General features: G+C 44.0%; 3 protein-coding genes across 8 annotated transcripts in view; 1 reads left to right on the top strand and 2 right to left on the bottom strand.

Annotated features, from left to right (window-relative positions):
• LOC139408774 (ciliogenesis and planar polarity effector 1) overlaps positions 1-6,090 on the bottom strand; it is a 31,642-nt gene extending 25,552 nt beyond the window's left edge. For 4 of the 5 annotated variants that reach the window (XM_071153080.1, XM_071153084.1, XM_071153085.1 and 1 more), the window contains exons 1-11: positions 6,023-6,090; positions 5,540-5,713; positions 5,243-5,378; positions 4,844-4,963; positions 4,515-4,747; positions 4,288-4,388; positions 3,862-4,122; positions 3,593-3,775; positions 1,305-1,557; positions 942-1,124; positions 95-846 (exon numbers count right to left, since the gene is read on the bottom strand). In XM_071153080.1, coding sequence (XP_071009181.1) covers positions 95-846; positions 942-1,124; positions 1,305-1,557; positions 3,593-3,775; positions 3,862-4,122; positions 4,288-4,388; positions 4,515-4,747; positions 4,844-4,963; positions 5,243-5,378; positions 5,540-5,620 — 2,303 coding nt within the window. In that variant the 5' untranslated portion in view covers positions 5,621-5,713; positions 6,023-6,090. Of the gene's footprint in view, positions 1-94; positions 847-941; positions 1,125-1,304; positions 1,558-3,592; positions 3,776-3,861; positions 4,123-4,287; positions 4,389-4,514; positions 4,748-4,843; positions 4,964-5,242; positions 5,379-5,539; positions 5,757-6,022 lie in introns of all 5 variants that reach the window. The other variant, XM_071153081.1, reaches the window with a different exon arrangement.
• A 183-nt stretch (positions 6,091-6,273) lies between these two features.
• LOC139408773 (serine/threonine-protein phosphatase PGAM5, mitochondrial-like) lies at positions 6,274-12,434 on the top strand. The gene is made up of 6 exons (XM_071153079.1): positions 6,274-6,692; positions 6,874-7,055; positions 7,182-7,307; positions 11,300-11,385; positions 11,587-11,717; positions 11,989-12,434. Exons 1-6 carry the CDS (start codon positions 6,460-6,462, stop codon positions 12,137-12,139), a joined length of 909 nt encoding a protein of 302 aa, XP_071009180.1. The 5' UTR covers positions 6,274-6,459; the 3' UTR covers positions 12,140-12,434.
• Positions 12,303-20,134, bottom strand: LOC139408771 (ankyrin repeat and LEM domain-containing protein 2-like). Of its 2 annotated transcripts, none has more exons than XM_071153077.1 (13): positions 20,005-20,134; positions 18,843-19,214; positions 18,556-18,753; positions 18,213-18,406; positions 17,918-18,106; positions 17,645-17,767; positions 17,416-17,479; positions 17,135-17,316; positions 16,931-17,037; positions 15,783-15,982; positions 15,180-15,660; positions 14,910-15,041; positions 12,303-13,021 (listed from the first exon to the last, which is right to left on the bottom strand). In XM_071153077.1, the coding sequence occupies exons 2-13, from the start codon at positions 19,198-19,200 to the stop codon at positions 12,877-12,879; spliced, it is 2,373 nt and encodes a 790-aa protein (XP_071009178.1). In that variant the 5' UTR covers positions 19,201-19,214; positions 20,005-20,134; the 3' UTR covers positions 12,303-12,876. The 2 variants fall into 2 exon arrangements, with proteins under 2 accessions (XP_071009178.1, XP_071009179.1); XM_071153078.1 differs by lacking the exon at positions 20,005-20,134 and adding an exon at positions 19,492-19,585.
• Positions 20,135-24,066: the final 3,932 nt, after the last annotated feature.

Here is a 24,066-nt window from a genome sequence, read left to right as displayed (position 1 = left end):
AGATCAGACTAAAGAGCCAAAAATGACACTACGTTAAAAATCAATCACACGCCCACTCTCATGAATACACACATGCACAAAAGATTGACTCTACCTGCTAGAGGGCCACTGGGGGAGAGGCAGATCCTGTTGTGATGGCCCTCTTCCCTCCTCCTGCAGGAATAGCACACAGTAGACATCTGTGTGGGCACATTTCTGCTGGAGGCTGTAGGTGTGGTCCATACTGTGGGAGGTCAGCTGCAGGAGGAGCAGAGCTGTGGACAGGGTCTGGGAGGAGGGCTCAGAGCTAGCCTGGCCAGTCTGAGAGAGGTCAGGGGGCGAGGAGAGGAGCAGGCCCACTAGCTGTTGAGTTAGCTCCACAACCAAACCCAGGCAACTCCTCCCCCCTGTGTGAGGGGCACCCCAGGGGAGGAAAGAGAGAAGGGTTCTGAGGAGGTGGAGGAGGCGGGAAGAGAAGGGAATGGTGCTGTTCTTTCTCTTTCCCGTGTGGGAGCTGGGGATGGAAATTAGACGGAGGAGAGCAGCGAAGCGGACCGCACAGCGGACTGTGTACTTCAGCAGACGCTCTCTCTGCTCCATAACGCCACCTAATGACACACCCAGAGCCCAAGCTGTCAGCAAGCTGGCGTGGACCTCCCGGAGCTCAGGAGGGAGGGCTGGGGGACTCCTCTCTGAGTCCGCAGAGCTAGCATCAGGGTCAGGGCGAGAACTGGGGTCAAGATCAGCCAGGGTGTCTGAGAGGGCATGGAGGGTGTCGAACATGGAGGCAAACTCCAGCCGACCGTGGTCCTCCACATGTGAACCAGCGGGCGGTCCTTCAAGATCAGAGTCATCCTCAAACAAAGCCTAAGGAAACACACAAATTAACATTTACTATGACAAAGAGAAGAGAACATCGAGTGTGTGTGTGTGTGTGTGAGAGAATCAGCTGATGGACAGACCTGAACTCTCTGGATCAGCTCCCTGGTGTCCCCCAGGTCTCCCTGGTCCTGCAGGAAGAGGGGCAGGGTGGATGTAGCTGTGGCTGTTGGGGTAGGTACAGGTGTGGGCCTGGCTCTCAGCTCCTGCAGACTGCTACTAGGATTCAGACAGGATATGGACTCCAGCCACGCCCTGGCATGGGGCTGGGAAAAGAGAAGGTAGACAGCAGAAAAAAAAGAGCAAACAAGAGAAATATACGGGCCCGTTGATCTTAGCTATTGACCGAATTAGTATTGAGCATTTCAGCAACTACACAAGAGCAAAACAATGAAATGCACTGGAGCCAATTACATTCAACTCCCTACCCTCTCCTGACCCCTCACCTGTGTTCGCTCCAGTGCCCGGCTGGCACTCTCCAGGCCCTGGCTGGTGTCGTGCAGCAGAGCCCTGAGGAGAGTGGCGGGGGAGGGCTGCTCAGGGACCCGCAGCACTGTGGCCATGTAGCCATCAGACACAATGAGGTAGGGCAGCCGCGGGTGCCAGGTCACCGAGTAGCGCTGTCTCAGGACATCCCGTACAGACAGGCTGGAGCTGGACAGAGGGTCAACCCCAGCCCCTCCGACAGAGACTGGAGGTCTGAGGAGAGATGAGGGGTGATAGTTAGAGATGATTGGGAAAGGGGAAAGTGAGGGGAGAGATTAATATAGGTTGGGGAAAAGCATCACCATTCATGAGTATATTATAGTAGTATATTAACATGCTTTTCAAGGGGACAGGCATGTACAGTGCATTCGGAAAGTATTCAGACCCCTTGACTTTTTCCACATTTTGTGACATTAAAGCCTATTCGAATATTGATTAAATCGTTTTTCACCCTCATCCATCTGCACACAATACCCCATAATGACAAAGCAAAAAAAATATATATATTTAAAAAAAACTGAAATATCACATTTACATAAGTATTCAGACCCTTTACTCAGTACTTTGTTGAAGCCCCTTTGGAAGCGATTATAGCCTCAAGTCATTTTGGTTATGACGCTATAAGCTTGGCACACCTGTATTTGGTGAGTTTCTCCCATTCTTCTCTGCAGATCCTCTCAAGCTCTGTCAGGTTGGATCTGGAGCGTCTCTGCACAGCTATTTTCAGGTCTCTCCGGAGAGGTTCGACCAGGTTCAAGTCCGGGCTTTGGCTGGGCAACTCAAGGACATTCAGAGACCTGTCCAGAAGCCACTCCTGCGTTGTCTTGGCGGTGTTCTTAGGGTGGTTGTCCTGTTGGAAGGTAAAGCTTCACCACAATTTGAGGTCCTGAGCACTCTGGAGCAGGTTTTCATCAAGGATCTCTCTGTGCTTTGCTCCGTTCATCTTTCCCTCGATCCTGACTAGTCTCCCAGTCCCTGCTGCTGAAAAACATCCCCACAGCATGATGCTGCCACCACCACTTCACCGTAAAGGCCTGATGGTGGAGTGCTGCAGAGATGGTTGTTCTTCTGGAAGGTTCTCCCATCTCCACAGAGGAGCTCTGGAGCTCTGCCAGAGTGATCACCTCCCTGACCAAGGCCCTTCTCCCCCGATTGCTCAGTTTGGCCGGACAGTCAGCTCTAGGAAGAGTCTTGGTGGTTCCAAACTTCTTCCATTTAAGAATGATGGAGGCCACTGTGTTCTTGGGAACCTTCAATGCTGCAGACATTTTTTGGTACTCTTCCCCAGATCTGGGCCTCGACATAATCCTGTATCGGAGCTCTATGGACATTCCTTCGACCCCATGGCTTGGTTTTTGCTCTGACATGCACTGTCAACTGTGGTCCCTTATATAGACAGGTGTGTGCCTTTCCAAATCATGTCCAATCAATTGAATTTACCACAGGTGGACTACAATCAAGTTGTATAAACATCTCAAGGATGATCAATGGAAACAGGATGCACCTGAGCTCAATTTCGAGTCTCATAGCAAAGGGTCTGAATACTTATGTAAATAAGATATCAGTTTATTTTATTATATATCTGCAAACATTTCTAAAAACCCGTTTTCGCTTTGTCATTATAGGGTATTGTATGTAGATTGATGAGGCATTTTTTTTAATTTAATGCATTTTAGAATAAGGCTGTAAAGTAACCAAATGTGGAAAAATTCAAGGGGTCTGAATACTTTCTGAATGCACTGTACCAACTATGTAGAAATAATCATCAGAAATGTCAGTGATTTGTTTTGTGTTTCAAGTGCCATCAAGCTAATGAGAAAGTGAATTATGTTTAGGAGATAGCGCAAGTGTGCTGTGTGGAGTATCAAGACCAACACGTGTTAACCCCTCAAATACTGACATGAGAAAAAGGACACAATGACCATGTTGGAAGAGGAGAGCGAAGAAATAGAGAAAGAGGATGACTACAGATGAGAGAGAAGAAGAAAGGAAAAGGAAGTAGAGAGAATAATGGATCAAAACAGATATAAAATAAGTGTGTTCAAAATCAGTTTGACATTCTATGGCTATGGATGGACTGATTGATGAAGAGAGTATCACACTGATGGTATATTTCCTGTTGGATGACTTATGGAACACTTGAACAAATCCAAATTGGTCAGGGTGGCTACAATATGTAGGATTATCAAAACTGACCATTCCATTTGAAATGGGTTGCTTATATTAATGGAATCATTCTCATGTTTACCTGTAAGTGACTAGCGGATGCAGGGGCAGGAAGTGAGCAGGGCCAAAGTCCACACTGCACCCTGAGGTAGACAGAGAGAGCAGCCCCCCCAGACGAGCCAGCATGAGGAAGGAGCCCCTCTTCAGCACACAGGCCAGGTAGAGCCCTCCCGCAGCCCAGCTCACACTGCCCACCCAGTACGACCTGCAAGATACAAGGGTGCCATCTTTATCATCTAAAACACATACAGTGTCTACAGTACATACTCCCTGTTATAGTCGTGTACCTACCTCACGTATTTAGAAGGAATGACGAGTTTCTTGCTGCCACATCCCCCCAGTCCACTGGAGACAATCACAAAGTTCTGAGTGCTGACAAAGAGAACCTGCGTAGCCCTTGGGTCTCTTTGGTTCAGGACTACAGCTAACAGCAGGCCATCAGGGGAGAAGGCTGGCACCAGTGACCCCCTGGACCTCACCGGACGACAGGGTGGTGTGAGGCAGGACATGGGGTATGTCTTAGTGACCCAGCGTACACTGTACCCCACAGGACTGACGGAAAAACATACATCCTAATCAAAGATGTTCCAGATGAGCAACGTGAGAACAAAGATCTTTGATTGTATTATGACAATAAAAAGGTATATAGAGGAGTGTAAATGCTCGAGCGGCAGTATTGACCCCTTGACCCTGAGAAGTTGTTCCCAGTCCACTCACCTGCTCCTCTGACCCTCCTCCCATTGGATCTTTAGGAAAGTGACACTTAGCTCCACCTCCGAGGTGAAAACAAAAGCTGACAAGCAGATATCGCCCACTGCCTGGCAGTAAAACAAGGAAAAGACCAGAAGAAATGATAAGGGCATGACAAACGTTCCCTAGGGAAACTAGTCAGACTTTTCCAACTGGATCATGTCTATCCCTGTGGACAGAGTAGTCCTTCTCACCTCCCCTCTGACGAAGATGCTGTGTTGAGATGCCTCCTTGTCCTTTGGGGATGGCAGAGCAGTGTTTCCAGGGTGCTGTATCTGTGCCCAGCGTCCTCTAGCAGTACCATCCCGTACCCCTGACAGGTCACGCACGTCCACACACTCCCACAGGAACACCTGCCCTGTCACAGTCAACAGCAGCACCCGCATCCCATCCCCTGAAACTACCAGAGACAGGCACACGCCAGACCCTGTGTACATACCCACACATACGCAGTAAGTACATGGAGCTGTGTTGGCAAGCTTGAACATGACTTATTGTAACAATGGCTTGAGCACATACAGACCTTGTGCTGCAGTGACGAGCTGAGCTTCTGTCGGGACTGCTGCCACGGTCTTCAAGAAGTCTTTGTCCCTGCTCCATAAAAACATCTCTCCTGAGACCAGCAATCCGGCAAGCCACACACCTACAAACAAAAATGAATCATGGGAATTTATTTATTTCACCTTTATTTAACCAACAAGTTCTCATTTACAACTGCGACCTGGCCAAGATGGAGCAAAGCAGTGCGACACAAACAACACAGAGTTACACGTGGGATAAATCAAGTCAATAACAGTGTGTGCAAATGTAGTAAGATTTGGGAGGTAAGTGGCAAAATAATTACAATTTAGCAATGAGGATTACTGCTGTGTTTCTATGGAATCAAATGGTTTTGAAATGATAAAGGCCACTGAAAGTGTACCGTTCTGGGATGCGGCCATGGTTACCACCCTGGGGAGCAGGGGCTGCAGCTTGGGGGTCTTCTTCTTGGTGTGTCCAGACACCATGTTGATCTCACTGATCCGCTTGTCATCTAGCAGGAAAACAGACTCCTTCTCCTGGACAAATCAACCGTTTGATACAGTCACAAACTGCACAGATACTACCGTTTTCAATACTAGTCCATTTCATGTTCAAGCTGTGCAATCAAATGATTTGCATTATCTAGTGATGGATGTCAATATCTCTGTGTGGATGATTGACAGTTCAGTGTCCTCACCAATCCGAGCCAACAGAACCGTGGCCATGGTTTCTTCCGTTTGATGCTCGATGACAACACAACCTCCAGCTTCAGCTCCATCTTTAATCGATAATGTTAGCGTACTCCCTTGCTAGGTATTGATGGGGAAATCATCATGCACCATCTTCAAGCATCTCAGGTTGAGTTGATGTTCTGTAATGATAGGGACTTGCTAGCTAAACGAAATGCCGAGAAGCTATCATAGGTCAGATATCACACAAGTCAAATGGTAATAAAGTGATTTAGCTGGTAGCTAGCTAGCATGTATGCTACTTTGGCGTCAACAAACAACAAGGAAGTGTTGGCTGGCTAGCTAACGCTAGCTAGCTAATGCTAACACCGAACCAAAATATTTCCACTTAATCTAAACTGTAATCTCTAATGTCATTCAAATATTATTCTTGTTTACAATTAATGCAATAGTTCGACCTACAAAAATAATGAAACATTTCATTTTAATACCATCATTTCGAAGAATTTCAAATTTCCCTCCGCTTTCTGTGTGGGGAGAGACATCCCCATGATCCTGACTCCTCCTGAGTAAAGCCACGGCGTTGCCTTGGAGCTAGGCAAAGCCAGAAAATGTTTTTTGTTTTGTGCCAAATGAAAATAGCTAGCTATCTACTGACATCATGTGGCAAATATGGGTACTACGGCTGTAAAGCTGTGTTTGGATAGGTAGCGTTTATTATTTCCGTATTTTTTTCCTTCCTACGTTTCCGTAGTTGCCTCGTCTTTTCAGTGCATACACCACTGCTGTTATTGTCCACGCACATATATTATTTATTTAAAATGTTAATGTCTCAGATGTGGTAGCTAAATCAGTTTAGGTTTGTTACAGAAGTTGTTGCTGCGTCTGGATTTGGTGATATCGTTTTGTTGTCCTTTTCCTGGCAAGGATGTCTTTCAGGAGGTTAACAAAGCTGGCGTGTGGGCTTGCTGGTGGAACAGCAGTACTTGTGGCAATGGCTGAAACGAAAGGATATCCTTTTGAAAAAACGAAACATAACGAAAGTTCAAGAAAATGGACTGGTCTAGGTGTTCTCCAAGCAGCAGTGCCTCAGACGTGGTCACCAGGCCATGACCACACTGTGACTGCCAGTGGGAATGGCTGGGACAGTAACTGGGATAAGTAAGCTATAATTAGCCTAAATTAATTTCTCATGAGCACATCGCTCAGTAAAGGGAGTAAGATTGAACCAATCGAATCATTGATTCGTTGTCAGTTGTCATTATGGGAATTTGTGTATGAAGTGAAACGATATGATTCATAATTCCCTGATCTCTGCTTTTTCATGTGATTCATTTGTAAGGCGTGACCCCCTGGCACTCATAAATGGGAAGAAAAAGAAGGACAAAGAGATCACCAGTGAAGAACTGAACACAGAGGTGGAGAATAACAAACCCAAAGCGACTCGTCACATCTTCCTGATCCGCCACTCACAGTACAACCTGAATGGGAGTGTGGACAAGGAGAGGGTCCTAACCCCTCTAGGTATGTATATGAAGTGCATTGATTACAGTGTTGTAGCCATTTTTAAAAAGTATCAGTGAGGAGGCTTTAGTAAATTGAATCCAATAAAGCACTGACTGATTGATTGATTGTTTGATTGATTTATAGGCAGGGAGCAGGCTGAGTACACTGGTCAGCGATTGGCTGCCCTGGGGTTGAAGTATGATGTCATGGTCCACTCCACCATGACCCGTGCCACAGAGACTGCCAGCATCATCAGCAAGCATCTTCCAGGTCAGAGACAGGACAACAGGACACCACTCATTCTAAGCTCGAATCAAAAGTACAGTACCAGTCAAAAGTTTGGACACACCTCCTCATTCAAGGGCTTTTCTTTATTTTTTACTATTTCCTTCATTGTGGAATAATAGTGAAGACATCAAAACCATGAAATAACACATATGGAATTGTGTAGTAACCAAAAAAAATGTTAAATAAATAAAGAAATCAAAATATTTTTTGAATTTGAGATTCTTCAAAGTAGCCAACCTTTGCCTTGATGACAGATTTGCACACGCTTGGCATTCTCTCAACCAGCTTCATGAGGTAGTCACCTGGAATGCTTTTCCAACAGTCTTGAAGGAGTTTCCACATATGCTGAGCACTTGTTGGCTGCCATCTCAGTTGGGTTGAGGTCGGGTGATTGTGGCCAGGTCATCTGACGCAGCACTCATCACTCTCCTTCTTGGTCAAATAGCCCTTACAAATCAAATCAAACTTTATTTGTCACATGCGCCGAATACAACATGTGTAGACTTTACCGTGAAATGCTTACTTACAAGCTCTTAACCAACAGTGCAGTTCAAGAAGAGTTAGGAAAATATTTACCAAGTAGACTAAAATAAAAAGTAATAATAAAAAGTAACACAATAAGAATAACAATAACGAGGCTATTTACAGGGGGCACCAGTACCGAGTCAGTGTGCGGGGGAACCGGTTAGTTGAGGTAATTTGTACATGTACGTGGGGGTGAAGTGACTATGCATGGATAATTAACAGTGAGTAGCAGCAGTGTACAAAATATGTGGGGGTCAATGTAACTTGTCCAGTGGTGATTTTATTAATTGTTCAGCAGTCTTATGGCATGGGGGTAGAAGCTGTTGAGGAGCCGTCTAGTCCTAGACTTGGCGCTCCGGTACCGCTTGCTGTGCGGTAGCAGAGAAAACAGTCTGTAACTTGGGTGACTGGAGTCTCTCTCAATTTTATTGGCTTTCCTCTGACACCGTCTATTGTATAGGTCCTGGATGGCAGGAAGCTTGGCCCCAGTGATGTACTGGGCCGTTCACACTACCCTCTGTAGCGCCTTACGGTCAGATGCCGAGCAGTTGCCATACCAGGTGGTGATGCAACCGGTCAGAGTGCTCTCGATGGTGCAGCTGTAGGAACCTTTGAGGATCTGGGGATCCATGCCAAGTCTTTTCAGTCTCCTAAGGGGGAAAAGGTTTTGTTGTGCCCTATTCACGACTGTCTTGGTATGTTTGGACCATGCTAGTTCGTTGGTGATGTGGACACCAAGGAACTTGAAGCTCTCGACCCGTTTCTCTACAGCCCTGTCGATGTTAATGAGGGCCTGTTCAGCCAGCCTTTTCTTGTAGTCCACGATCAGCTCCTTTGTCTTGCTCACAATGGGGGAGAGGTTGTTGTCCTGGCACCACACTGACAGTTCTCTGACCACCTCCCTATAGGCCGTCTTATTGTTGTCGGTGATCACGCCACCACTGTTGTGTTGTCAGCAAACTTAATGATGGTGTTGGAGTCGTGTTTGCCACACAGTCATGGGTGAACAGGGAATATAGGAGGGGGCTAAGTACACACCCCTGAGGGGCCCCAGTGTTAAGGATCAGCATGGCAGACGTGTTGTTGCCTACTCTTACCATTTGGGGGCAGCCTGTCAAGAAGTCCAGGATCCAGTTGCAGATGGACTCCTTAGCTTAGTGGTGAGCTTTGTGGGCAGTATGGTGTTGAATCCTGAGCTGTTGTCAATGAACAGCATTCTCACATAGGTGTTCCTTTTGTCCAGGTGGTAAAGGGCAATGTGGAGTGCGATGGAGATTGCGTCATCTGTGGATCTGTTGGGGCGGTATGCGAATTGGAGTGGGTCTAGGGTGTCCGGGAGGATGCGTTGTGAGCCATGACCAGCCTTTCAAACCACTTCATGGCTACCGACATGAGTGCCACGGGGCGGTAATCATTTAGGCAGGTTACCTTCGCTTTCTTGGGCACAGGGACTATGGTCGTCTGCTTAAAACATGTAGATATTACAGACTCGGTTAGAGAGAGGTTGAAAATGTCAGTGGAGACACTTAACAGTTGGTCCGTCCATGCTTTGCGTACATGTCCTGGTAATCTGTCTGGCCCAGCGGCTTTGTGAATGTTGACCTATTTGAAAGGTTTTATTCACATCGGCTACCGAGAGCTTTATCACACAGTCATCCAGAACAGCTGGTGCTCTTGTGCATGCTTCAGCGTTGCCTGGCTTCTGGTTGGGTTATGTACGTATGATGAAGCCGATGACTGACTGATGTGGAGTCCTCCTCAATGCCATTGGATGAATCCTGGAACATATTCCAGTCTGTGCTAGCAAAACAGTCCTGTAGTGTAGCATCCGCGTCATCTGACCACTTCCGTATTGAGCGAGTCACTGGTACTTCCTGCTTTAGTTTTTGCTTGTTAGCAGGAATCAGGAGGATAGAATTAGGGTCAGATTTGCCAAATAGAGGGCAGGGGAGAGCTTTGTATGCATCTCTGTGTGTGGTCTAGGATTTATTTTTTGTTTGCCTACATTAAAGTAGGCAAACAAAAGTCCCCAGCCACTAGGAGCGCCGCTTCTGGGTAAGCATTTTCTTGTTTTCTTATGGCCTTAGAGTTGGTTGAGAGCAGTCTTCGTGCCAGCTTCATTCTGTTGTAGTAAATAGACGGCTACGAATAATATAGATGAGAACTCTCTTGGTAGATAGTGTGGTCTAAGGTACTCTACCTCAGGCGAGCAATACCTCGAGACTTCTTTAATATTAGACCTTGCGCACCAGCTGTTATTGACAAATAGACACACACCCCCACCCCTCGTCTTACCAGAGGTAGCATCTCTGTTCTGCCAGTGCATGGAAAATACCGCTAGCTCTATATTGTCCGTATCATCGTTCAGCCACGTCTCTGTGAAACATAAGATGTTCGTTTTTGATGTCCCGTTGGTATGATAATCTTAATCGTAGGTCATCAATTTTATTTTCCAATGATTGCACATTAGCAAAAAGAACGGATGGCAGTGGGAGTTTACTCGCTCGCCTACGGATTCTCAGAAGGCAGCACGCTTTCAAGGAGCGGGAGACTAATCCTTTTCCTGCGTATTCACGAAAAAGGCGTGGCCTGTTCCAGTGAAAGCAGGATATCCTTCTTGTTAAAGGAAAACGTTTCTTCCAGTCCGCGGTGTGTAATCGCTGTTCTCATGTCCAAAATATATTTTCTGTCATAAGAGACGGTAGCAGCAACATTATGTCCAAAATAAGTTACGCAAAAAGGAGAGATTCCAAGAACACAGGATGAGATGTTACTATCCTTTGTGCAAGCACTTCCAAGAGTTCATGAACAGTGAGCTTGGTGAAATTTGGGGAGCGCATCGTCAGTAGTGTACCTTTGGTTCCTGGGGTGTTTCGGCCTTTCACACTATACACCCTCCCCCAAATTCAAGGCACACTTAACCAGCATGACTTCCAGAGCATTCTGCAGCGATACGCCATCCCATCTTGTTTGGGCTTAGTGGGACTCATTTGTTTTTTTACCAGGCCAAACACATAGAAATACAAACATAGAACAAAAACATAGAATACCCACCCACATCACACCCTGACCAAAGTAAAAATAGAAACATACAAAGCAATCTACAGTCAGGGCGTGACATTGGGAGAATGTAAAACGTCAGCCATGTCCTTCGACGTCATCTTGGGGCTCTGCCTGGAGGTGTGTTGTGGGTGGGTATTCTATGTTTTTGTTCTATGTTTGTATTTCTATGTGTTTGGCCTGGTAAAAAAACAAATGATTCCGTATGTGTTATTTCCTAGTTTTGATGTCTTCACTGTTATTCTACAATGTAGATAGTAGTAAAAATAAAGAAAAACCCTTGAATGAGTAGGTGTGTCCAAACTTTTGACTGGTACTGTAATTCTAAGCCTCCAAACTGAACAGTACTAAACAACTTGTTTTGCTCTCTCTCTCTCTCTCTGCATTAGAGGTGGACAAAGTGAGCTGTGACCTGCTAAGAGAGGGTGCTCCCATTGAGCCTGTGCCACCAATCTCCTGGAAACCTGACTGTGTGGTGAGTGATCTGCTATCCTTAGTCCTGGAGATGGATACAATTACCCACTTGCACTTATTTTTCTTGTGCGATATTCACTTAAAGGCTTAACCGATAGAAACCATTTAGCACTTGAGCTTCAAAGCGATCTGTTAAAGTGCTGTACAAAATTGGCTGTCAAACTTTCCCTCACACACTGTACTGGTGCTTTGGTTTCTGCAGTATCATGAAGATGGAGCTCGAATCGAGGCAGCCTTCCGTCGCTACATCCACCGTGCAGACAGCAAGCAGACAGAGGATAGCTACGAGATCATTGTCTGCCACGCAAATGTTATTCGCTACTTTGTGTGCAGGTTAGTCAAGTCATCAACAACATGCTAATGGAGTTGCATAGCTCAGCTAATTCATAGTGAGTGATTTGTCCTCAGTGAGGTGAACATTCAAGAGGTTCACAGATTACTGGAAATGTGTGGAAAAACATGATCTACTTGTCAATGTTCAACACTGATAATATTGTCCCATGGTCCTGGTTTCCTGTAGTAATGCTTTAATCGGGACACATTTCTTTAGGCATTGATTGTGAGGTCAAATCTGTTATGGAACTGTTTCTCTTGGTTGATCCAGGGCTCTGCAGTTTCCCCCAGAAGGTTGGCTGCGGCTGGGCCTGAATAACGGCAGCATCACCTGGATCACCATCAGACCCAGTGGCAGGGTGGGACTGAGGATGATGGGCGACTCAGGCTTTATGCCTCCTGAAAAACTCACCCGTACCTGACACTCCTTCCAACACTGCTGGCCCCATGTAACCGGACCTTCTGCTGCCACCATTTCTCCTCTAAGATGGTTTTGCCCACGTTGGGAATCATTATTTTGACTGCAGTTTTGTATTTAAAAATAATTTGTAATGTATTTTACAGACGGTGCCATTTCTTAGTAAATTGATTTGATAATGCTTTAATATGACATTTTATGAATAAACATGAGGAAATGTACTGACATATCCATTTGTGTATACATTAAGGTATACATTAAAACAATAGATAATTTAAAACTCTTAATTTACCTTGAATCAGCTAGTTAAGTCATTAACAATATAAAACAATTTTCATAAGAAAAAGCATCATTACATACTGTATCACTTTAGTATTGGGAGCATTGTACACCATTAGGTAAATTCAAAGTGTAATCTGTAGCTATGCTATCTGGCAGAAGAGAATGCTTGCATTGAGGACATGCATTAGTGCAAATATCAGCTCAATAGTTACCAGATAAGGTAATAGTGGCTTGCATAGAAAAGCCAAAATAGTTACATGAATGGAAACTAGCACAAAGGTAAAATAAGGACATGTAACCTGTTAAATGGCAATGTAGTGGTCTTCTGCCTGGGTTCTAAAGTCAGACTATAGACCTGATGTGGTGGTACAGGATGTTGGACAACATTCCCTGTTGTGTTTTCAACACCACATTCAGATTGTGGGACATGACATCCTGTTTGCTTGTGGTTCCCCTGTGTCAGGTTGGGGAGTGGAATAGGGTCCTGCAGAGGATGGTCTGGGAGTAACAGCTCTGGGTATTGGGGCCTGGGCTGTGAAAGCTGAGCCTGCTGGGAGAACAGTTTGGTGTCCCAGTCAAGCTTCTCCTTTTCGGGCTTGGCCAGCTGGAAATACAAAACAGCAGCATTAACCACCTGAGAGTTATACAACAAAGCAGGATCAATGAGTTAGCCAGAAACTAACATTTGATTTAATGGTTCGTTTAAAAAAAAAAAGCTCAACTTCAATATGTTTTTTCTTTTGTTAAATCAATTAGACCATGCCCATTTCAAACGCATCTTTCTACAAAATAAAAAATTACATCAGAATATTAAGACAAGTTAACTCCATAATCCTACTTTGTAGTATACCGCTCAAGAGTATCGAAGACAAGATACAGTTGATGTCAGAAGTTTACATACACAGGTTGGAGTCATTAAAACTCGTTTTTCAACCACTCCACATATTTCTTGTTAAACTATAATTTTGGCAAGTCTGTTAGGACATACTGTATACTTTGTGCATGACAAGTAATATTCCCAACAATTGTTTACAGACAGATTATTTCACTGTATCACAATTCCAGTGGGTCAAAAGTTTACATACACTGCCTTTAAACAGCTTGGAATATTCCAGAAAATGATGTCATGACTTTAGAAGCTTCTGATAGGCTACTTGACATCATTTGAGGTGTACCCGTGGGTGTATTTCAAGGCCTACCTTCAAACTTGTCTCTGTTTGACATCATGAGAAAATCTAAAGAAATCAGCCAAGACCTCAGAATTGTAGACCACAAGTCTGGTTCATCCTTGGGAGCAATTTCCAAACGCCTGAAGGTACCACATTCATCTGTACAAACAATAGTACGCAAGTATAAACAGCATGGGACCACGCAGCCGTCATACCACTCAGGAAGGAGACGCGTTCTGTCTCCTAGAGATGAACATACTGTGGTGCGAAAAGTGCAAATCAATCCCAGAACAACAGCAAAGGACCTTGTGAAGATGCTGAAGGAAACAGGTACAAAAGTATCTATATCCACAGTAAAACGAGTCCTATATCGACATAACCTGAAAGGCCGCTCAGCAAGGAAGAAGCCACTGCTCCAAAACCACCATAAAAAAGCCAGACTACAGTTTGCAACTGCACATGGGGACAAAGAAATATCCTCTGGTCTGATGAAAAAAAATTAAAACTGTTTGGCCATAATGACCATCGTTATGTTTGGAGGAAAAAGGGGAGGCTTGCAAGCCAAAGAACACCATCCCAACTGTGACGCACGGGGGTGGCAGCATCATGTTGTGTGGGTGCTTTGCTGCAGGAGGGACTGGTGCACTTCACGAAATAGATGGCATCATGAGGGTGGAAAAGTATGTGGATATATTGAAGCAACATCTCAAGACATCAGTCAGGAAGTTAAAGCTTGGTCGCAAATGGGTATTCCAAATGGACAATGACCCCAAGCATACTTCCAAAGTTGTGGCAAAATGGCTTAAGGACAACAAAGTCAAGGTATTGGAGTGGCCATCACAAAGCCCTGACCTCAATCCTATAGAACATTTGTGGGCAGAACTGAAAAAGTGTGTGCGAGCAAGGATGACTACAAACCTGACTCAGTTATACCAGCTCTGTCAGGAGGAATGGGACAAAATTCAGCCAACTTATTGTGGGAAGCTTGTGGAAGGCTACCCAAAACGTTTGACCCAAGTTAAACAATTTAAAGGCAATGCTACCAAATACTAATTGAGTGTATGTAAACTTCTGACCCACTGGGAATGTGATAAAATAAATAAAAACTGAAAGAAATCACTTTACTATTATTCTGACATTTCACATTCTTAAAATAAAGTGGTGACTAACTAACCTAAGACAGGGAACTTTTACTATGATTAAACGTCAGGAATTATGAAAAACTGAGTTTGAATGTATTTGGCTAAGGTGTATGTAAACTTCCGACTTTAACTGTATGTCTGCTGACACAGCATAAAGAAACAGAATAGGTATCTATCTCACCTTAGCCTCTGTGAAGAGGGATAGGCCAGAATGGTGGTCTTCCACTTAGTAATGCAAGGGTATCTCTCAAGGTCAATCTCCATGTTATTCATTGCAGACAGGACCTCACTGTCCAACTTGGTGGGAAATTCCCTGCAAGAAAGAGTCAAAGAACATTGGTTAGCATTTCCATTGGGCTACAAAGAAACATTTATTGTGCCAGTTTAAATTGCAACAGATCATTTTGACAGGTTGACTGATGTACAGTAAATAAACAAAGACTAGACTTACCCATCCATAAACAGTTCCTGTCTTCGTCTTGTAGGGGTGTCAGTCATCAGAATTGTGTCCTTAGTGGTGTCTCCTTCCGTTGATTTGTAAGATGCGCTAGAGGATCCCGAGTCTCTCCTCCTGTCTCCACCATCTCTGGGACCATCTGGGCCCTCTGAGTCTGAGCCCTCGTCTGCAGTCAGATACTCCTCAGAGCTAGGGTTAGAGAGCTCCTCCACCTGCCTCTTCCCCCGACTCCTCTCCCAGGTCCTCCAGAAGCTACCGTCCCCCAGGTCCAGGCCTTCTCTCCAAGGTACAGAGGGAGCCAGACATGCCTTCTCCGAGTCCTCCACAGTGCCAGATGCTACCTTTAGACTGGCTTTCTCAAACTCTGGTAGGAGGTTACACACAGGTGACTGGGAACTGTTCTCCACTGGTGCTGAGTTCTTGTCATTCAGGATGTGGTTAGACAGGGCATGGCTCTGGTGGTTTTTCTGCTCCTCTGAAATGACGGAAAACACATGAATTTGAGATTACTTTGGGATTTCCCTGTATAATTTCAAGCATGAAATAATATGTTATAACATGTTTGTAAGGTTGTAGATTTTCTATGGAAGTGCTTACCTTTGGAGGGTGTTGATGTTTTAAATCCACCACCGGTCTCCTCTGTCCTCCCATATTCTTCTCGGGGAAGCTCACTTCGGTCCTTCCTATCCAGATACTCTTCCAGCCTCTTCCATCCCTCCTCTGTAGACAGGTCAGTGAAGCTCTGAAGGAAGTCCCAGTACTCTGCCCAAGGATGCCCCATGCCATGTGCAATCTCCCTGTTGAGAGAGATCAGATTGATCAGAAAATATGCCAACTGTAGCCATTACATTTTTCCTTGACATGACATTCATCGATCGTCAGCAAGTTTATGGTTACTTGATAAAATGTGCTTGTTTGTTTCCTTAGAGTTTAGCCTATTAAAAGCTCACTGCAGTCAAAAACTATATTTGCCTATGCTTTACATATACACTGAATGTACAAAACATTAGGAACACCTTCCTAATATTGAGTTGCACGTCCTTTTGCCATCAGTACAGCCTCAATTCGTCAGGGCATGGACTCATGTCAAAAGCGTTCCACAGGGATGCTGGCCCATGTTGACTCCAATGCTTCCCAAAGTTGTGTCAAGTTGGCTGGATGTCCTTTGTGCAGTGGACCATTTTTGATATACACAAGAAACTGTTGAGCATGATAAACCCAGCAGCGTTGCAGTTCTTGACACACTCAAACTGGTGTGCCTGGCACCTCATTCCCTGTTCGAAGGTACTTCAAAATCTTTTGTCTTGCCCATTCACCTACATACACAATCCATGTCTAAATTATTTCAAGGCTTAAAAATCATTTAACGCGTGTCCTCCCCTCCCCTGATTGAAGTTGATATAACAAGTGACATCAATTATGGATCACAGCTTTCACCTGGATTCACCTGGTCAGTCTATATCATGGAATGAGCTGGTCTTAATGTTTTGTGCACTCAGTGTATTTCCACACTATACGGTTGGAACAATATTATGAAAATTATGATAATGCCCTTTTAGTGTAAGAGCTGCTTGAAAAGACTCCCTGAAATTTCAACCTGTTTTTCCTGTGATGGTGGAAGCATTTTAATTCAAAACAATTACAGTAAGGTACTTCATTGTTCCCCAGAAATAATTTAATTTTAGATAAAAACAGCTGCATTTGACCTTTAAAAAAGGTCACAGGTCCACTGTTCATTCACTCACCTCCCCACACGCTCTGCACCCCTGTCAGGGTCAGATTTGAGAATACGGTGGAAATACTCTGCTCGATCCCTGGGTGGAGTTCTCCATAGTCTATGGAACTCATCTGCCTGGAAGACCAAAACAGAAAATGGGTTTAGAGACAAAGGCCTGGGCCTCTATAGATGGATTATTTCATTGTACAATACTCCAAGCTATTGAGATTACCTTTGAAGGACTGAGGGGACCCACATACGCTCTCACAGTCATGACTGGGTCTATGGGACTCCCAGCCACTCCTGATCCCAGCGAATGAAAATCCACCTCCAGTGGGCTTGGAGACCATGGCAAACCAATCACAGGCTGGAAGCTGTTGTCTGTATCCCTCAGCAAGGGAACATAGCACCGTTCTGTCAGAAAAGGGTCAAAGTTAGCAATGTGTTCACAAGTTGGCTTTTGCACATATAAAAAAGGTTTTATAGCCATCATTGGCAAACATCTAAACGTACCCTCCAAATATTCCTTGATCTTCTTCTTTATGTCAGAGGTTTTGTTTTTCCTCTCACATATCACCTGTAAAGGCATCTATAAAGTCAAGTATTTAGTCCTGTAAATCATCTATTTTCTGGCATGACATTCAGGGGACAATACACCTTACTGAAGAGAAATGGAATGCTTTACTAAGAGAAGGGTTTTAGTGCAAATGAAGTGGTTCTTCATAGCTGTAATGTGGCTTACAGTAGAGGGCTTCTGGTTGTACTTGTTCTGCCGGTGTTTATCAGTGGCCGGATGAGAACACAGCACGTTGACCACGTCTGGACAGCCAAACTTACAGGCAAAGTGAAGAGGAGTTTCATTGCTCTAAAGGGACATCACACACATTCAGTACATCTCATGAATACCTTACATACACACTTTAACGCTGACAGACTATAATGTCTGTGTGCATTGTGCTGACTACCAACCCCCATTGTATTACACAGTTACGGTTCATAGACTGCAAGTTCTCACTGCTTTGTCAGGTGTGTTGAGGTACAGGTCAACGAGGTAGCGAATGCGTTGGTGTAACATGGCCTCCTGGTCATCGGGATACATGAGTCTCATGAAGTCTGGGCTTTCCAGAGTGTCCAGGAGGAGCTGGACCATCCCTGACTGGTTCTCTTTGGCCGCCACATGCAGGACGTTATAATGGCATCCTTCCTATAAAAAAAAAACAGGAATACAGAGTTATTCCACACCAGAGAATGTGAAGCACTATTCTGCTCCCATGGAAAAGACAGAAACAGTAATTATCTCAAATACATACATGCACGATGGTGGGGTTGTCTCCAGATCCGATAAGGTAGCGTGGGTTGGCCCAGACCAGCTTGCTGAAGGCTTCCTTGTCCCCCTTCTCCACTGCCTTTCTCAGCTTGGCAGTCAGGTCCTGGGTGCGGGGGCTGCGGAATTCATTAGCCCTCTCCAGGTTCACAGGTAAAGTCCCTGATGCGGTAGGGCTTCCTGGGGGGACAAGGGTGTCATTGTATGCATGCCGGTCAACCTTTTTCTTGCTAATTTTACATGACACAAAAGAGATGAATGATCCATCTAGCTTTCTATCTATATAGTAGCTCTATATTAGATAAAGCTATGCTATGAAGCAGACACACCTGTGTGGACTACAGGTTGCAGCGCTCCCTGGGGCCCGTCTGGTGCAGTTGTGCTGGCTACAGCTGGGCAATGTTCATTGATGCCTTTTGAGAATTTCTCAGCTTCCTCTCGTGTTGAGAAGGACTTAAACCTGGACTCTTTCATTGTCATCATGGCTCTCAGAGCTTTCTTCCTGTCCACATATACACGTACTTTGTCTGGTGGGGAAAACATAGTCATTCACCAGACATTGAACTCAGAGACAATCTCTATCTTGCACTATTCATAGGATAAAAAGAGGTCTTACCATCAGTGACCACTGACTCCTCCCAATGAGGACATACACCATAGTAAACAAGGGGAAATTCTGGTTCATCCAATTCCTCTGTCTCTTTGCACTCCTCTGCTGGTGATTTGAGTTCCAGGGTGTGGTCTGCTTCTACTGTATCTGTTAAGGGTCTATTAGACTCTGCATTGGAGGTGCTACCTTCACCAGTCACCCCTCCATCCCCTCCCTGCTTCTCCAGGAGGGTTCTGGCCAGCTTCCTCTCAAAGATGGCTCTTGTAGTGGTGGTAAGGGGGCCACACTTCAGCCCTGCCCCGATAATCTCCTGTCGTAGCTGATCTGGGTTCAGGGTCTGCAGCCTGCTCATGACTTCCTCCATGTTGCTGTCACTACCTAGGATAAATAAATGTGGCATACCCAGAGAAGAGTCATGTTACAAATATACTCTGAAGAATATACTACTACTCATTCGCATCAGAAATGACACTTTAACTCGTCGTTCCTGGCCTTAAAACAGTAGATAACCAACAAATAAAATGGTACGTTGTGTCATAGGCTAAAGATAAAATGTTATTGAACCACTCTGGCCACGTTCTCTTCAAAATCACATGCATAATTGGCAAAACGATGGTCTAAAACGGAAGAATTACTACACGCCATTGTAGCCTACGTTTATATATTTTGGGATGTGGAACGATTCCATGTGGAGAATATTGTAACAATGTAGCTGGAGCACGTATTCTGTTTACCTACGCCTGTTATTTACCTATCGGGGCGCGAGCTCATTGGTCAATTCAAACAAAACGATGCCCCGCCTTTTCCAATATGACTCATAATACAAATAGTTGTACATTTGTAATAATGTATGATGTCATTACATTCAACGTGCTGCAGCTCTAGTGCATTTACACAATCGATAGTTACATATGTATTATTTAGGCTACGATACGTACTTAGGATGGCCCAATTCTCACAATATCTGCCCCATAATCATTGGTTATGAGAAACTTATAGTGCTAGGGCTAGGCCATATATTCCCATTGAGGAATGTACTACAACAGCTAACTTTTCCCTAGCCACCCTAGCTAATAGCAGCTAAGACCTGATTCAATTACGTGCCAGACATTTATTTAACTTAAATGGACTCGTAAACGTTCTCGAATACACTCAGATAATATCTTACTTCACAAACTCGTGCTTGTCGTCCTCCTGTGGTGTACTCATTACGTCAGTCAACGGAAACCGTTTAAGAACCGATAGCACCAAAGGTTTGTATAACTAAGATAGTCGTTTCCAATGGGAATAAGTGAGTCACAGTGGGCAGAACAAACAAGGAGGTGATCAGAGCCAAGCACGAGATAGCGAGATCCTATTGGCGCGTTCTAGCAAATATTTGCATATTTCCGTTAGGGAACGCCTACTCTGTGAAGTGCGCGTGTGCAATAACTAAATTCGCATTTGCACTCCTTCTAAACAACGCATTTTTTTTACTTTGGCAAAGGGTAAAGTCTACAAAACATTGTACACTCTGTTCGAAAAATATTATAGTTTTGGGAACAGAAAACTGTACTGAGCTCAAATGTGTCATTAATAAGAACATTTGCAGAATATCGGCCAAAATCCATCTCGTTCCATCTTCTCCCACTGCCGGCCACTGGGCTTTCTCTCACTACCATATTTGGTAGTGATTGGAAACGCCACGCGGAAGCTTCGCATTTATACGTCCTGTGAAATATCTGCCTCATTGTTCTAGCTGTGATAGCACTGACCAAGCAAACAGATCAAACGAAACGGGGAGGGACCTTCTTCTTCTTCTTTTTATTGGCGGACTATATCCCAAAAGGTGTATTGCCGCAACCTACTGGGTGGGGTAAAAACGTAGATACTTTAACGAAAAAAAGTAAACGTACTCTACTTCGTCAAATGTACTCAGATCCCTACACAAGCTCGGGGGCCTGACGCTTCAAACACACCGATAGTGTAATTGCGATTTGGTACACCAAAATGACTTTATTTCCAATGAAACGCTGCGTTTGCTTTGCACCATTGCCTTGCAGATGCACTTGCAGTCGTTCAGTGTGGTGTTTTTGTGCAAAATAGTATGCAGCATAATCTGGAAATGTATGCAACAAAAGTTCAAAATACACCTTCTGATACCATTTCTGTCCAGCCATCTATGCATACAGTTTGAAGCATATGGTCGATAAATCCAACGTTTGCACCACACCGAATGCAACGCTGCAAGGCAAACGCAGCGGTTCTTTGGAAATTAATGTACTTCTTGTGTACCAAAATTCAATGACGCTATCGGTGTGTTAGGCAGTATTCCCTGCAATGTTTCAGCCCTGAAAATCTTGGAGATCCAAGAATCTTTCAGCTGCTTTTACACTGATTTCCAGGCCCTTAGATGTTTTGTATGTCTGACCTGTGCAATTATCACCTGCGCAATAAACGCAACAAAATCAACCTTCTTCACAATTAGATTTCTCAACTGACTGACATCCACAGACTGTTGGCCATCCACTACATTCATCATCTCTACTCGCTGCTTCGACAATTTTCGACAGCCCTGATCCTTCCTAATTTTACCTTCACTCAGGGAACTCTGGAACGTGATTCCCATCACAATTGCACGACCTACCTGCATTTGACCAATAGAAACTCTCGTTTTCGTTGCAAAACATTTTCCATTTTGAGTAAACTGTTTCATTTTGCAACAGACAAAATGTTTTGTAACAGAATCAGTGTGATGAATACAACTCTTTTTTACAACTCAATTTTTTCCACACCCATTGGCCCACACTCCAATCAGACGGTATTCAAGATGTGTAATGTTCTAAAACTGTCATTGTGGAGTGCAGTATGATTTTATGAGAGGCAATGTTAGCCAGCAGGTGGCAATATACATTATGAAATAATCATATTCTCATATGATCCCAAATCCATGTGAGATATTTTTTTATTTTTTATTTTAAGCTGAAAGTGGATTCTCAAGAAGACAGAAAATAAATAAGAGGCACCATGGACACACATGTAGACCTAGTATTTGTGTATGTTTATATAATGTATAGAAGTCCTCTCTCAGAGATAATGTAGGCTATAATGCAGCTTCACCTCTCCACTACCTGAGACTAGGGGCTATTGTCTTCCTCCTCATAGGTTATTGAACTGGATGTGATGGTCTGAGAGAAGGCGCAATTTGACGATAATGCTTCTTCCCCCATTAGTCTCTGAATCTCACAGTCATAATGTCTCTCCTGACCCTTTTACAGATAGTTCTACCGGGGTCGCCCCTGACCCCTGCTGGAATTGAATTACCCCTGCACTCTTCCCCTTTCATCATGACAGAGCTGAGGGGAGCCAGTGGCATGTGGTGAGAGAGGAGATGCTACAGAGAAGTTCATTGGTTCATTCGCCTCTTTCCTTCCGCCTGCCAGGCACAGATGGTATTCTTTATTAGTGCCAGCGCCAGGTTCATTCTGCTCTGATGAGGACACTCGGTAGAGGGAGGGCCTGCCTGACATCCTCAGCGGTGACAGACAGCTAGCGGAAGTGGAAGAGTCCAGGGCAGCAGCCAAATGGCATGGCTGAGATAGGATGTAAGTATATGGGAGTTGGGAGAGCACAGGGGGGCTTGGTTAATATTTTGAGAACATCTGTCAGTGAATAGGCCTGAGTCTAAACAAAAGTCTGCAAACATACTTTATCATGTTGATTATTCAAACCAAGCAGATCTTGTCTGCTGTATGAAATAAATATGTTTTTTTTAATATATTTGAGCATGACCATTATAACCAGAGTTAACAAAAATGCCAGATTAGGATCCTGGCTTGGTTTATATTCATATACACTTTCATAACACCCATTTTTGAATGTGGAAATCTGACATGGTAATGCAGTGATTAGATTATCATCATGTTCTGATTGATTAATATAAGCATAAGCACAAAGACATCTGTCTCAGCCTTTCAGGGTAAAAGTGATCACGTGGATGGTTTTCAATCTATAATTTAATTTTTCCTGCATTCCCTAAAATACTTTCACAGATTGCACAGGCAGCTTTCGCATGTTGTTTCTCTTTGTTATACTGTATTTCCCAGACAAAATGTATCCATATTTGCATCCCTCAGTATGTCCCCTTGGACATGCTATTGTTTTTGCTAAGCGGCTTTCTGGATAAAAATGATCTCAGTCTCTCTTCTTGTTGTTTGTCTTCTCGGGGATAAAACAGCAATATATACAAGATGTTGATTTTTCACCGCTTTTTCAAGCATTAATTAAAAACCAAATTGTCTTTTTAAATAGACCATTTCAGCTGTATGTGTGTGTGTGTGTGTGTGTGTGTGTGTGTGTGTGTGTGTGTGTGTGTGTGTATGTGTGTGTGTGTGTGTGTGCGCGTGCGTGCGTGTGTGTGTGTGTGCGTGCGTGCGTGCGTGCGTGTGCGTGCGTGCGTGTGTGTGTGCGTGTGTGTGTGTGTGCGTGTGTGTGTGTTAAATCTAGCTAGAGGTACATTGAACCCTTTTTGTCTGACAGAAATATATCCCAATTTTAATTTCTTAATCTCTTTGTACAGTTCCACTTCATGCTATCAGAAAATGTGTCCCTTCCTTTTTTGTTGTAGACTATAGAAAATCATATGATTTACATTAGGAAGAATAACTGGAGTTTGCCAAAATAACATGGAAATAGACACAGTATTGTAAACATGTTGACATACCGTAGCAGAATATTGTTTGAGTGAAAGGGGGTAATTAACATGCTGCAAAAGTCTGTTTGAGAATCTAATGTAAATTTAAACACACGTTCAGATGAGTGACTGCTCTTTGAGTTTTACTGTTGAAATTCACTTAATGCTCTCCCTTGCTGGTTGTGCTTAGTTGCTAAATGAACGTCAATCTGCTTTGGAAAGTCATTTTTTTGCAACGAAACATCAAATTGAGAAGATGATTGAAAAAAGAAAACTGAAGAGGAATATACCCACTGTGTTTTTTTTCCACATGGATTGATTCAAAGGAAGGATTTTAAAATTCATCCAAAGAGTAAATGTTCTATTTCTACACTAATTCTATTATACAAGGGTATTCTTACTGTATGTCTATAGAAAAAAAGACTGACCTGGAGAATGTATTATTACAATCAGGGTGTATTGTTCCCGATCTATGATTGACAACCAACACCTGCAGTATTGTCAGTAACAACTGTAAACGGTGGTTTAACACAAATTAAGTAAGCCTAAAAGCATTTT

Source organism: Oncorhynchus clarkii, chromosome 5 (assembly GCF_045791955.1).
Source record: "Oncorhynchus clarkii lewisi isolate Uvic-CL-2024 chromosome 5, UVic_Ocla_1.0, whole genome shotgun sequence".
Taxonomy (NCBI): domain Eukaryota; kingdom Metazoa; phylum Chordata; class Actinopteri; order Salmoniformes; family Salmonidae; genus Oncorhynchus; species Oncorhynchus clarkii.
The sequence above is the reverse complement of the archived record's forward strand: the minus strand, read 5'-3'. Positions and strand labels throughout refer to the sequence as shown.

What these genes read in the sequence shown, in the direction of transcription:
- LOC139408773 (XM_071153079.1), top strand. Translation starts at nt 6,460, where the DNA reads ATGTCTTTCAGGAGGTTAACAAAGCTGGCGTGTGGGCTTGCTGGTGGA. An exon ending in TGGGACAGTAACTGGGATAA is followed by an intron (nt 6,693 to 6,873) that starts GTAAGCTATAAT and finishes TTCATTTGTAAG; the next exon opens with GCGTGACCCCCTGGCACTCA. An exon ending in CATCAGCAAGCATCTTCCAG is followed by an intron (nt 7,308 to 11,299) that starts GTCAGAGACAGG and finishes TCTCTGCATTAG; the next exon opens with AGGTGGACAAAGTGAGCTGT.
- LOC139408771 (XM_071153077.1), bottom strand. Translation starts at nt 19,200, where the DNA reads ATGGAGGAAGTCATGAGCAGGCTGCAGACCCTGAACCCAGATCAGCTA. An exon ending in AACATCAACACCCTCCAAAG is followed by an intron (nt 15,661 to 15,782) that starts GTAAGCACTTCC and finishes CCGTCATTTCAG; the next exon opens with AGGAGCAGAAAAACCACCAG. An exon ending in CAGGAACTGTTTATGGATGG is followed by an intron (nt 15,042 to 15,179) that starts GTAAGTCTAGTC and finishes TCTTTCTTGCAG; the next exon opens with GGAATTTCCCACCAAGTTGG.